This window comes from Neolamprologus multifasciatus, chromosome 4, assembly GCF_963576455.1.
Source record: "Neolamprologus multifasciatus chromosome 4, fNeoMul1.2, whole genome shotgun sequence".
Taxonomy (NCBI): Eukaryota; Metazoa; Chordata; class Actinopteri; order Cichliformes; family Cichlidae; genus Neolamprologus; species Neolamprologus multifasciatus.
Window position 1 is genome coordinate 1,491,029 of NC_140442.1, and position 12,825 is coordinate 1,503,853.

Genomic DNA, 12,825 nt, shown 5'->3' on the forward strand with positions numbered 1-12,825 from the left:
TGAAGCCATGAAGTCCAAAAAAGTTTACAATCTAAATGCCACCAATTTACGTAATTTCCTTGGGGATTAATAAAATCTTCTGATTCTGATTCAATGAAACAATCCAGCACAATCACTTCTGACTCATTCATCGTCAGTAAAAGAATGTACTCAGTAGTTTGATTGTGAAGCAGTTTTTTTTATAAGGTCTTAAAGGTGTTTTGTTTCAGTGGGGGCGTGTCTGATCATGTGACTCATGTAGATAAGAAGTCATAAGATTTCATCAGCACTTTAACCTGATCAGTGTCTGAACGGTGAGCAGAGAGTCTGTGGAAACAAACACATGTATGATTATGGTTTAATTGTTTATTTAGTTTATTATTTACCTTTATTTCACCGGAAGTTCCACTCATTAAAAAGACGATGTCATGTGAAATGACCCAAGTGCAACATACAGAACGCAGGAGGAACTTAAAACATGCATTTGATAAAAGTCAGGATCAAACAGGACCAGAGCACAGTAGGAGATAGAAATGCGCTGGGACACCCTGAGGAGGGAGACACAGTAGTCGGATTTATCCAGTCATACAGAAAAAGACAACAATGGATGGAGTGAAAGAAACAACATATACGAATGTTACAACCAACCAAACGAGAGCGAGCTGATGTAGGTTTTGTTTGAGTTCACTTCCCACCCCTGTGTCGAGTAGATTTCCCAGCTCTTAGATCAGTTAAGTGCACCTTATGTTATCCTTTATTTATTTATTTTATTTTTAAATGAACAAATTATAATCAGAATTTTAATGAATGAATAATAAAGACACTAAAACTTGAAATAATCTAAGAAATGTAATTTTATTTATTAACTATGACAACAAGATACAAAACAAAGGAAAAACATTTCTGATTAAATGAAATCGACCAAGTCACAACAAATATGAGAGAAATATTAAAGTTTTTAGAAATCAAAACCGTAAAAAATCATTTTATTTATTAAGCTAAACTGAAAAAAGAGACTGGCCATCTCTTGGATTTATATAAGCATATTGGGTGTATTCAACACAACTGCCTCATGTTTTAAAGTTAAGTGAGTTAATTTAACTCAATTGTTTAAGTTGCTGCCAAAGCAAAACATCTGTGTACAACCAATGTCCACTTTTGAATTATATATATATTTGTGTGTGTGTCTGTGTCTATACGTTTTTAAATATAATTATATGTTTATTTGTAATTTTTCAGTTGCCAGCTTGACTAAATTCTGACGACATGACGTCACCCTTCCGGTAAAGTTGAGAAAGAGTTCTGGGCGTGGCTGCCTGCGACGTGCCGCTCTTACGTCAAAGACGTGCTGACGCCAGTTTCGGGGCGGAGCTATAAAGGGTTGTTTTCCAGCACTGCCAACCTTACGCGATCTCCATTTTGTGAAAGCTGCCGAGGCCGAGCCGTGTGTCGTCCCCAAGAACCCCAGAAGACACGAACAAAAGAGTCTAAAGCAGCCGACGGACCGCTAGCTGACCAAGTTATTATCCGAAAGGAAAGCAAATCTTATCGTATGTCCGCTATCCAGAACCTCCAAACTTTTGGTGAGTGTTTTTTTGATCGAAGAGAGCAGTCGCAGAGGGTGGGGGAAGGGCGAGCGCTAACGGGGCTAACGTTCAGCTTGGGGCCGAGGCTTATTTCCTGTGGCGTAGTTTCATTTACCTGCTTTTTACGTAACTAATTCGATCAAAATAAAGCGTGAAACTGGAGAAAATAAATGGGAAATGTCTGCCCGGATGTGTTAACTTTGTGGAAAAACGCTGTTTAGCGGCCTTGCTAACGTCAAAACGGCCGCCATTAGGCCCAAAAGCCGCTTCGAGCTACATATTTGTTTTCTTAGAAACCTTTGCCGCCTTTTTTTCTTGAGTTTATTTACTGGTGGCGTTCAAATATCGGATAAATGTCTCGGGTGTGATATACCGCGGGCTCGGTGGTGCCGCTAAAGTCGCCCTGCCATGACTCTGCTGTTATTTGGCAATGGTTAAAAGCTTGCTGACCTGCTGCATCTGTGCAGCTCTTCATTTGAAATATGACCCCCCAGTGGTAAACACGGGCAGGATTTGGCAGCAGGACAGCCAATCTGTATGTAAATCAGTGAGACATTATTGTCAGACAAGCTGGGTGAGCTGCCAGCCTTGTGTTCATAATTCCATTGTGTTCTGCTCTTTCCAGACCCCTTTGCTGATGCAACTAAGGGTGATGACCGCCTCCCAGCCGGGACAGAGGACTACATCCACATAAGAATCCAACAGCGGAACGGGAGGAAGACCCTCACCACTGTCCAGGGCATCTCTGCCGACTATGACAAGAAGAAGCTAGTCAAGGCCTTCAAGAAGGTACAGCCACAGCGCTGCTTTGTTCTGCGTTTGGAGGTGGTTCTGGTTGTTGCTGCTGCAGCGTTTTTGCTGATTGACACGTTTTTGTCTCCACAGAAATTTGCCTGCAATGGGACAGTGATTGAGCACCCAGAGTATGGTGAAGTGATCCAGCTTCAGGGAGACCAGCGCAAGAATATCTGCCAGTTCCTCATTGAGGTAGGTGTTCGTCCAGATGTTGCCCCTGATGTTTGTTTTCAAAGTTTCCGAGTGTAATTGGATCCCTTTGTTTGTCTTCTGTAGATCGACTTGGCCAAGGAGGAGCAGCTCAAAGTCCACGGCTTCTAGGAGCTGCTCTCGACCCACCCCCCCTCTCCTCAAAGGCCATTAAACTCCCCACCCCGCTACATCTCTACCCCTCCTATGTGCTGCTGTTGCTCTTCCTCCCCCCTCCCCTCTTTGCAATCCCACCAGCTCCTGTTAGCTAACACGTGAATTACCTCTGAAACAAACATGGGACTCTGTAACACCACCGCCCCCCTACAACACCAGGGGGCAGGCTCGCTCTCACAAAGACACACCACTGCAGCTCCACACAACATCAGGGATGAGTGGTGATGACCCTCCCACACACTTCCACCTCCTCGTCCCTTTTGTTTATTTCCTTTTAAATTTTTTCTTTTAGGTCTCGTGCCACAGTACGGAGGCACAGTCTCATGTAACGTTTTTGTTTTGTACTCTTAAGGTGTTTCAATAAAACGATGAGTCTCCATATTTTGGAGTCGAGTGGTGTCATGGGGAACGGGGTGGGGGTTGGGTGTGCAGGAGGGTCCCAGTTTTTGCAGGTCGGAGGAGGTGCTGAGGATGTCTGTTAAAAGCAGAAAGGGGTTTCTGTAGTTGGCCAGCTCCAGATCTTTACCTCCTCTCGTCCTGCCTCATAAGTTGCCATTGTTTACATCCATCTGAGTGGAGAGCATTTAAGTGACCATCTTCACCACCATCCAGCAGATTTGGGCTTCTTGTTGGGTGCGTTTTCTTCTCTTTGCCAATCCAAGTATCACACTTTGACCGACGCGAGGCCTGTAAGGAAGGTGGAGTCTGTTCACTGTGATCAGATGGCAAAGTTACACCAGGGTGGGAAATTTAGTCAAAGCTGGTTTCATTTCTTTTGGGGTTCATTAGTGAGGGTTTCCTGCTCTGGTCCTCAACCAGCTTTCTGGTTCAGCCCCACAGCAAATTTGGTACTGAGCCTGTGGTTTATGGACACTTGAATCTATTAATTTCCTGCAATGCAATAATTTATAAACAAGTTCAGATGTAGTGATGCTGAAATAACAATGGTTTAAAACGAACACAAAGCCATGGCCAGGTCGCACTGTGCTACTGTGATGGAGTGTTTTGCAAGTTCCACATTTGGTTCAATAAAATTTCTGCAGTTGATAAGCCTGTCATGTGTGGGTGCTTTTACTACAGTTTGCAGCAGATTTGAGCTCCGAGGTGGAGAACACAAATCTGTGCACATGTTTAATGTGTAAAATACTAAAGATATGCTGCTTCGGTGCTTTATTTCTGTAACTGCACAGCTGTTTAAAGTAGACTCGTGTCAAAGTATTTAATAACAACCAGCATATTTGCTAGTGATGTGTAGATGAGGCCTCGTGAAGCGTTTCAGCACAGTCCCCAAACTTATCGATACTGAGTCGACGCAGTGTTTCTGTTTTACTCCATACTGCCACCTGGTGGACCTTAAATATCATTGCAGGCTCACAGACACTGATTCAATGACCTAGTCATACTTGTACACACTGTAAGGTACTTTCCATGGAATCATTTTATATCTTTTACATTTCAAATATTGTAGACATCTTTAAAATATGTTGCAAATGACATTAAGTGAAAATTAGAATTAATTTATTATAAATTTCTATTCAGAAAAAAAAGTTTATCCAATGATTTTGCATTCAGCCTATTGCATTTTTTGACACCATTTCCCCAGCTTTGGAAAACACGCTCACAGGGCACAGATGAAGCTGGGGTACAAAAACTGTAAAGCCAGGTGGGAAAGGTTCGGATGCGATGTCTTCCTATTCCCTCAGTACGTTAAAGATCTTCTGATCTTGGAATGTTTCTCTCCGATAAGTAGCGCTGGACCTCAGTGATGGAATCCGCTGTTGTATTGTTGGGTTGCTGCCAACTTCTCCATCGAGCTGCTGCCACACGTTTTCTGAAATAATAAAAAATGCATGGCTGTTTTAGTTTTTGTCATCTATCCCAAATTAGCACACATTAGCATTAGCTTTGAACGACAGCAGCGGGGGAGGAGTTATCTGTCTCTGTGCCGCTCACCTGTTTAAGCTGCTTCATCTCCAGATTAATGATCTGTGACGGCTGTGAGCGTAAAACCCTTCATCCCAATTCAATTTTAATAAGTAAATGACAGCGTTAAATATTAAAGAAACAGAGTAAAATAAACGTCTTGCTGTGTCACGTGGACGACCAGCTCCTCCAACACATCCACGCCCTGTCGCAGGTCATCCTCTTCCTTCTGAGGTCAGTCATCTCTCTGTCAGCTGTAGCAGTAGAGATGATTCCTCCTCACTCTTCTTCTTCTCCTTCCATCTGCTCCCTTTAGAGGTCACCACAGCAGATCATCTGCCTCCACCTCCTCCTATCCCAGCATCCTCCTCTGTCACACCGACCCTCTGCATGTCCTCCTTCACTACACTCTCAGGTCTTCCTCTTCTCCTCCTGCCTGGCAGTTCCATCTTCATCATCCCCCCTCCCTCCTCTGCACATGCTCAGACCATCTCAGCCTCTCTGACTCCATCATGCTCCCTCCCAGTGAGCATCTGAGCATCTTCATCTCGGCCTCCACCTCTTTAAACCTCCCTTTCCCTCTTGCTGCTCGCCTTCTGTCACAGATCACTCCTGACACTTGTCTCGACTCTCAATCTACAACTACAGGCTGAAGTCTTTCAGGTGTGTAAAACAGGCAGGTGTCACAATTCCTCTGATGGTGTAAAATTAACGAAAGGTCTGTGGCTGCTCCACACCGCTCCAGAGAATCATCCACTAGTGCTCCGTACTCCTCCAGCTGCTCATCACCGATGCATCCAACCATGTAGTCAGAGTTTAAGCTGCATCTCTGCGGTTCACAAAAGAAGCCGGCACGGCGACACCGAGATCCAAAGCTAGGCTTCTCTTACAGTCGTGACACACCGAGGCTGCAGCTGTCAGCAGCTGTTTGTTGGTCAGTCACTGCTCTTAGTTTATCCACAGGAAACACGTTTATGTTTGCAGGTCTCACTCTGCACATGCATGAATCTGCCAGCAGGGGGTGCTAAAAGATCTGTTTTCACACTGCACACAGTGTGTGTCATTTCCCTGAGGTCCACAGGACGAGCAGTCTTTCAGCTTTTTAATTTCCCCCAACATTTAGTAACATTTTCACATTTTTGTAACATTTTCACATTTTTAGTAACATTTTCACAATAATCAAATAAAGTGTTATAACAAGCACAAAATCAGACCTGCTCTTTATTTCTTTATGTTAGGTGTCGTGATGATGTTGTGATAAGTGTAATTTGAATCTTCTTTCTCTTCTCTCCTTTGGTCACCTTTTGAGACTGTATGCTTCTGAGTTTTATTTATTTACTATAAATAATAAATAATGTTCAGCTGTAATGATGTAATACGTTAGCACTGCTGCCTGGGTTTGAATCCCCCATCTGGCTGGAGCCTTTCTCTATAAACCTCCATGACATTTACACCAGGATAAGGAAATAATAATGTTATGAAGTGGTTACTGAAATCACGATAATGAGAAGAAGAATCAGAGAAAGAGCTTGCATCCATGTGCTAATGAGAACATCGTCGTAACCAGGTGAGCAACACGGCGAGCGCTTGGTGTGTGTGCTGCTGACAAAGACAGTTCAGGTCGTGTCAGGTCATGGTTGGAGTGGTGGTGGTTCTTTTAGGGGTTGTGGTTGGAGGGGTGGTGTTGGTTGTAGGGGTGGTGGTTGTAGGGGTGGTGGTTGGCACTGGTGGCAGTCCTTTGCTGGTGACACTGAGGTCAGGGTTAGGGGTTTGTAGCTTAAACCTATTCGCTGGAACGTTGAAGACAATGTAATTACACAGCAAAAGAAGACACGAGTAGGCAAAGTTCTTCATGTTTCTCGTGCACGGGAGAGAACCGGACAAACGCCGTTCCTTCGCTTGACCCCAGTCGCTCTCGTCCGCTCCACCGTAACACTGCTCTTTTATTGAGGTTACATGAATATGCATAGGTTCATTAACATATGACGTTTACATACAAACAAAGAGTACCTTGCCTGTGTGTGTGTGTGTGTGTGTGTGTGTGTGTGTGTGTGTGACCCCATAAATGACTTCCCTAAACCTGCTGGTCTGGAAGTCCAGCAGGTCATCTAAACAAAAGGCACTTAGACTAAAACAGATATAGACACGTTTATCCATAAAACAATAAGACAAGGTACGACCTCTCCCAAGCTCCCAGAGTGCTCTGGGATGCACACAGTTTGCAGACTATTAAGGTTCAAACCTCTACCAATCTAAAACTAATTATGAAACTCTAAGCATATATAAGTAGATATTTCTAAGCATAAATGATAATCAACAATTATCGATATTACGATAATTGTGTGTGTGTGTGTGTGTGTGTGTGTGTGTGTGTGTGGGGGGGAGTTTTAGCCTAGGGCACCAAGCAGGGTAGGACAGCCACTGGTGGCAGTCCTCTGCAGGTGACACAGAGGTCACTGTTGGTCCCAGTGGACGTGAATGTCATGAAGCCCGGCTGGTCGGAGGAGATCTGGCTGTTGATCCAGGTCTGGTACTGGGATACTCTGGCGTAGACTCCTGGAAATTTCGGCCTGGCACAGCCTCTCCCAAAACTGACGACTCCCGCCTGAATCCAGCGACCGCTCTGCTTGATCACCATTGGACCTCCTGAATCTCCCTTTGAGAGCAGAAACATTTACTGTTAGCTGAGGAGAAGAAACTGTAGAAGGTGAAAATGTGCCAAACACAGGTAACAACAATCACCTGACAGGAGTCCTTTCCTCCTTTACGTAACCCGGCACAGATCATGTTGTCAGTGATTCTTCCCACTCCATAGTTACAGTTACACTGCTTGTTTCCCACAACAGGAACCTGCACCTCCATCAGGTTTTTTGGAGAAGGAAGGGGCACTAAGGCAAAAAAGTATAAAGCAGAAAAAGTAAAGTAGATGAAAGGTCTCCCTCATTTGATACCAGGATTATTGTGTGGCTGTAATTCCTTCTGTATCAAAATATTTTTCTTATCTAGTCATAATTTAACACTGGGGAATGACGCTTTGGATGTGAAAAGAGAAACAACACCAGTATTCACATGGCGAGACAAAAATTGGAAGAATTCTAACGTAAAATTGGCCAAAAAATGAGGTGAGTGGTGAGGTTGGATGCACTCCTTTTGCAGGCCTGTTGACTGCAGTGGCTTGTTTTATCTCAAACACTCTTGAAAGAGTAGCTCTCAAACAGCTAACAGATCAACTGCAGAGGAACGGCTCATTTGAAGGTCTCTATCATGGTTCTGGGTCATTTTGACGCAGCATTTTCAGTTTCTTGTATTTTGGTATTATTCTATATGATTTATGTTCTGATTCTCTAGTTGTGCTGTTTTGATGGTTATTATTCTATGTTTCAGTTTAATTCTGGTTATGAGTTTAGTTCTCAGGTTTTGTTCTTGTTCCCTCGTGTTTAGTGTAGGTGTCATGTCTGTGCCTATTGTGTGCTTCCTGTTTTACTTTGAAAGTCTGTGTCTCATGTCAGTGTTTCTAATTTTGCTTCCCTTGTCTCGTTAGGTCTAATTTCTCCCAGCTGTGCTTCCCTCCTGTCTCCGATTCCGGGATTACTCGACTGTGTACTTAAGCCCTGTGTTTTCTCTGCTCCGTGTCGCATCGTACCCTCTGTGTGGGGTCTCTGTTTCCTTGTAGTTTATGTTTATAGTTTTCTAGCGTTAATCCTTAGTTTCCATGTTCAGGGTATTTTGTTTGTTTTTGAATTGTTTTTCCAGCAGTAAGGCTGTGCTTTAGGTCAATCAGTCAGTCTCTGAGTCCTGTATTTGGGTCCAATCCTGCCTGCAGCTCTGCCAAAACACGACAGTTTCAGAGCTCATCACAGCACAGAAACAGCTTTAGTGAAGATTACAAATGATCTTCTTATGGCCTCTGACAGTGGACTCATCTCTGTGCTTGTCCTGCTAGACCTCAGTGCAGCGTTCGATACTGTTGACCATAATATCCTATTAGAGCGATTAGAACATGCTGTAGGTATTACAGGTACTGTGCTGCAGTGGTTTGTATCATATCTATCTAATAGACTCCAGTTTGTGCATGTAAATGGAGAGTCCTCTTCACACACTGAGGTTAATTATGGAGTTCCACAGGGTTCAGTGCTAGGACCAATTCTGTTTACATTATACATGCTTCCCTTAGGCAGCATCATTAGAAGACATAGCATACATTTACACTGCTATGCAGATGACACCCAGCTCTATCTGTCCATGAAGCCAGATAACACACACCAATGAGTTAAACTGCAGGAATGTCTTAAAGACATAAAGACCTGGATGGCCGCTAACTTTCTGCTTCTTAACTCAGATCAAACTGAGGTTATTGTACTCGGCCCTGAAAAGCTTAGAAATGTAATTCATTACTATCAGGAAGTACTAAAAACTCTCTGAAAAGCCTTCAATTAATCCAAAATGCTGCAGCAAGAGTCCTTTATTGCTTGAAGTATTTCTGAGCCATCTGAGAAAGCACACTTATTTCCTTCAGTGTGGAGATTTTTTACTGTAAAACCAATCAGGTGTCTTTATGACCCACCTCCTTCTCCAATTCTGCCCCAACCGGTGACCCAGCTGTTAACACCGCTGTAGAAGGTGCTGTTTGAAGCTGCCAGGCAGACGGGAGAAATGTAGCTGCTGAAATTCACCGGTGAGGAGAGCTGCAGGAGGCAGATGTCGTTGTCATCGGTAACAGAGTTGTAGTTTGGATGTTTGATGATCTGTGTTACAGTTCGAGACACTGCATTGGGATTAGATCCCTGTAGACTCTGAAGGCCCAGATTCACAGTCAGACCGGTTGGAGTACTGCTGAGATCATCAAAGAGCACAAAACAGCATGCAGTTATTACGATGGCTAAAAAGAAATGATATTATTGACTTCCTACTCTGTTAAATATTTATCCTGTTACACCCTCAGCCCCCTGATTACGACCTTTCATAATCTCTTTATGGTAATAAATCTTGTTTAGTGTGCAGCTTCAGCCTCATTACTCACGTTGGAAAGCAGTGAGCAGCAGTCAGCACCCACTGACTGTTAATGAGGGATCCTCCACAGAAGTGGGACCCAGATCTTTGCAGACTGACCTGCCAGGGCCAGCTGCCAACAGGAGCCACCTGTCCTCCTACAATCTTGGTGTTCAGAGGCGCCTGACCACAAACTGAAGACCGACATTAAAACACAGAGTGAGCATTACTGTAAGAGCTGTAAACTCTCAGCATTACAAACTGCTGAGTGAGGACACAGTGATCCTGGACTAACAGCAGTAAAAAGTAATCTGATTTCAGGAGTTCACTGCGTCTCAAGTCTAGAGTCCAGTCAGAAACTAATATTCATCCTCATGATGTATTAAACATTACAAGTTAAAAGGAAACTTCATCTTACCAGCCAGCTGTGACTCCGACTCTGAAAAACAGGAAAACATTTTGGTTAGTGTCACCTCGGCTATTTTGAGTCTTCAAACTGGACGTCTGGACTTTTGCAGCATTTTTAAAGACATCATCTGATCAATAACAGCGCTGCTGCGGTTTCAAGTCTTTGGTGTCTGGGAGTCCACGAACACATGAACTGCAGTTACATCATAAGTTTAAAGCTTATGGACGTGCTGCACATGATCACTACATGATTACAATGACCAATAATTATTTTTAGGGGCTTGTTTATATTAAATAAAACATGATACAGAGCATTACAGCACATTAAAAAGACAACAACCTTAATTAACGCAGTGGGCGATTGGACCCAAACGTTGGGTTGATACGTCATCACTTAACAGATAACAACGAGGGTAACTAAGAGTGAGCTCATAACTAAGATCTCCACCCTCCCATCTAAATATGGCCACATCTGACTTCATGAGCTTTAAGAAAAATAATTTCCTTGGTACTAAAACTGACTCTGAAGTACAATTTCACTAACTTAGAGGGTAACCGTGGCAGATCGTCTCAAAACAAATTTCCCACGTGTGGGACTAATAAAGGTTATCTTATCTTGAAACAAGCGTAATCTCCACATTTCAACTTTTGTTTCAAAATAGATTTTCTAATTTAATCTTAAAAATTTGACTTTATTCTTAAAATGATCAGTAATGTTTTTTCCTAATGTGGCCCTAATACTCTGTAATTAAGTTCTAACTACATAATTATATCTAATAAAGTGACTTCTTACATTATATCCAATATAAGCATTAGAAATATCCTGTCTCAGAGTGACGCTGAAAAACTGGTTCATGCATTTATTACTTCCTGGACGACTGTGATTCATTATTATCAGGAAGTCTTCAGTTAATCCAAAATGCTGCAGCCAGAGTCCTGACAGGGACTAGAAAAAGAGAGCAGATTTCTCCTGTATCGGCTTCTCTTCGTTGGCTCCCTGTCATGGGACCCAGCATTTTCTGTTCATTTTGCATCATTGGCATGTACTGTAGAAGACGTGCTAAGTTCTTGTTGTTTCTACCATTAGTTCGGATTTCAGTAACCTTGTATTTTGACATTCTTTTATGTTAAGTCATCCAGTTATCTTAAATGTCCTTAGTTGCTCAGTCTTTAGTCCTTGTCGATCTAGACCCTGTTGTGTCGTCACCCCTTATGTTCCAGTCTGCCTTGTTCATGTTGTCAAGTCAGTATTATGTCTGCCTCCGTCATGTTTCCTGTTTTATTTTGAAAGAGTCTGGTGTTCTTTGTTCATTGTATTTAGTTCCACTTCCCCTGATCGCCCCTCGTGTGTATTTAGTCTGTGTGTACGTTTCTGTCTGTGTCACCATGTCTAGTCACAGCACTCATAGTAGTCACAGTAAACATAGTTATCATAGTTATCGTGTTTAGTTTTCCCAGTGTAGGTTGCAGTTTAGTTTGTCACCCAGTTTGTATTGTATTCATATTTATCAGCCAAAATAAAATGGCTTGGCTTTGGTTTAAGTCTCCGCTCCGTCTGCTTCTGTGTGGGCCCTCGTTCTCGCACAGTCAGCTCCGCTCGCCGTGACACTCCCAGTTAAATCCAGAATTGAATTCAACATCCTGCTCCTCACATACACGGTCTTAAATAATCCGGCCCCATATCACCCCCTGAAATGTTGGTGATTTGACGATATATAAATAAAACTGAATTGAACTGAATTTTCTTATTGCAACAAAAACAACAGCTGAATGTCATCTACGAAGGACGTGAGCCACATATTTGAACTGTAATATCTCTTCTTGAGTATTAAGACTTAATATGTTAACATTATAAAACTCTGTAATATAAGTCGTAAGTTCTTAGTATGAATTGAAATAAAATTTAAACACTGAATCAAAGCTAAAATAAATTAAATACAATAAAAAATTAAATAATAATTAAAATACAATAAAATAATAAAAATACATTAAAATAAAATAAAATTTAAACTCGGAATCAAAGCTAAAATAAAATAAAGCAGCTCTAATAACTGTGATACAGACGCTGATTGATGGAGAGCTGTTCAGCCTCTCAGCTGCTTCCAAACCAAACAGATTAATCTGTGTTTAAGTTTTCATCACCAAGATAAAGATGAAGCTAAAATAAACCACCAGTCCTCCTTTTCCTGCAGTGTCACTTTAAAGTGAAGCGATGTGCTCCTGAGTGTTTTCGCCCTCTGAGTCGTACCTGATGCAGGTGTGTGCAGAGAGCTCTTACCTTGGGTCAGGAGCATCAGCCCGGCAGCCAAACACATCACTTTGTAGAAAGCCATCGCTGTAAGATCCAAACCTCCAGACCTGCTGAGGCTTAAATAGCCTTCCTCTCTCATCCTCCTCTCTGTCTGCATTAAACACACCTCTCTCTGACACCTGTCTGACGACACACCCAACGCCTCACTGCAGCTCACCTGATCCAGGAATTTCAGCAATGTTGAACTTTTTTATTTATCCGTTCCAGCTCAATTTCTCTCCCAGTCAATCAGTACACGTCCTTTTCTCCTTCCTTGGTGTCCAGCCTCACATACAGTTCACGATGAGCCTTTTCCTTTATCTTTGCCAGCAGTCCGGTCCACTTCCTTCAGCTCCCTGACTATCCCCCTTTTTCTTTGCTAACCTCTTCCTTTGAATGCTTTCCTGTACTTCCTCATCCTAACACCAAGTCTTCTTCAGTACACCAAACACCTTCTTGGATGTTTCCCTCAGCGCTTTCCCAGCTATC

At 42.7% G+C, this 12,825-nt stretch overlaps 2 protein-coding genes across 4 annotated transcripts; one reads left to right on the top strand and one right to left on the bottom strand.

Moving 5' to 3' along the window:
• Window positions 1-1,369: 1,369 nt before the first annotated feature.
• eif1 (eukaryotic translation initiation factor 1) lies at window positions 1,370-3,776 on the top strand. Its single transcript, XM_085157895.1, has 4 exons — window positions 1,370-1,562; window positions 2,191-2,354; window positions 2,451-2,552; window positions 2,637-3,776. Exons 1-4 carry the CDS (start codon window positions 1,532-1,534, stop codon window positions 2,679-2,681), a joined length of 342 nt encoding a protein of 113 aa, XP_085014021.1. The 5' UTR covers window positions 1,370-1,531; the 3' UTR covers window positions 2,682-3,776.
• LOC146519413 (serine protease 33-like) lies at window positions 3,373-12,512 on the bottom strand. 3 transcript variants are annotated; one of them, XR_014873850.1, is made up of 7 exons: window positions 12,325-12,510; window positions 10,057-10,077; window positions 9,670-9,832; window positions 9,214-9,482; window positions 7,392-7,537; window positions 4,680-7,305; window positions 3,373-4,557 (listed from the first exon to the last, which is right to left on the bottom strand). XR_014873850.1 is itself a non-coding variant. In XM_085157882.1 (6 exons), exons 1-6 carry the CDS (start codon window positions 12,452-12,454, stop codon window positions 7,042-7,044), a joined length of 990 nt encoding a protein of 329 aa, XP_085014008.1. In that variant the 5' UTR covers window positions 12,455-12,512; the 3' UTR covers window positions 3,373-7,041. The 3 variants fall into 3 exon arrangements, 2 of the variants coding, with proteins under 2 accessions (XP_085014008.1, XP_085014006.1); XM_085157882.1 differs by having other exon boundaries at window positions 3,373-7,305; window positions 9,214-9,479; window positions 12,325-12,512; XM_085157880.1 differs by having other exon boundaries at window positions 3,373-7,305.
• Between the last annotated feature and the right edge of the window lie 313 nt (window positions 12,513-12,825).

Coding starts and splice junctions, on each gene's coding strand:
- eif1 (XM_085157895.1), top strand. CDS start 1,532: ATGTCCGCTATCCAGAACCTCCAAACTTTTG. Junction 2,355..2,450: donor TAGTCAAGGCCTTCAAGAAG/GTACAGCCACAG, acceptor TTGTCTCCACAG/AAATTTGCCTGCAATGGGAC. Junction 2,553..2,636: donor TCTGCCAGTTCCTCATTGAG/GTAGGTGTTCGT, acceptor TGTCTTCTGTAG/ATCGACTTGGCCAAGGAGGA.
- LOC146519413 (XM_085157880.1), bottom strand. CDS start 12,454: ATGCAGACAGAGAGGAGGATGAGAGAGGAAGGCTATTTAAGCCTCAGC. Junction 10,078..12,324: donor GCTGATGCTCCTGACCCAAG/GTAAGAGCTCTC, acceptor CCTGTTTTTCAG/AGTCGGAGTCACAGCTGGCT. Junction 7,538..9,213: donor GGGCAGAATTGGAGAAGGAG/GTGGGTCATAAA, acceptor TTTTTGCCTTAG/TGCCCCTTCCTTCTCCAAAA.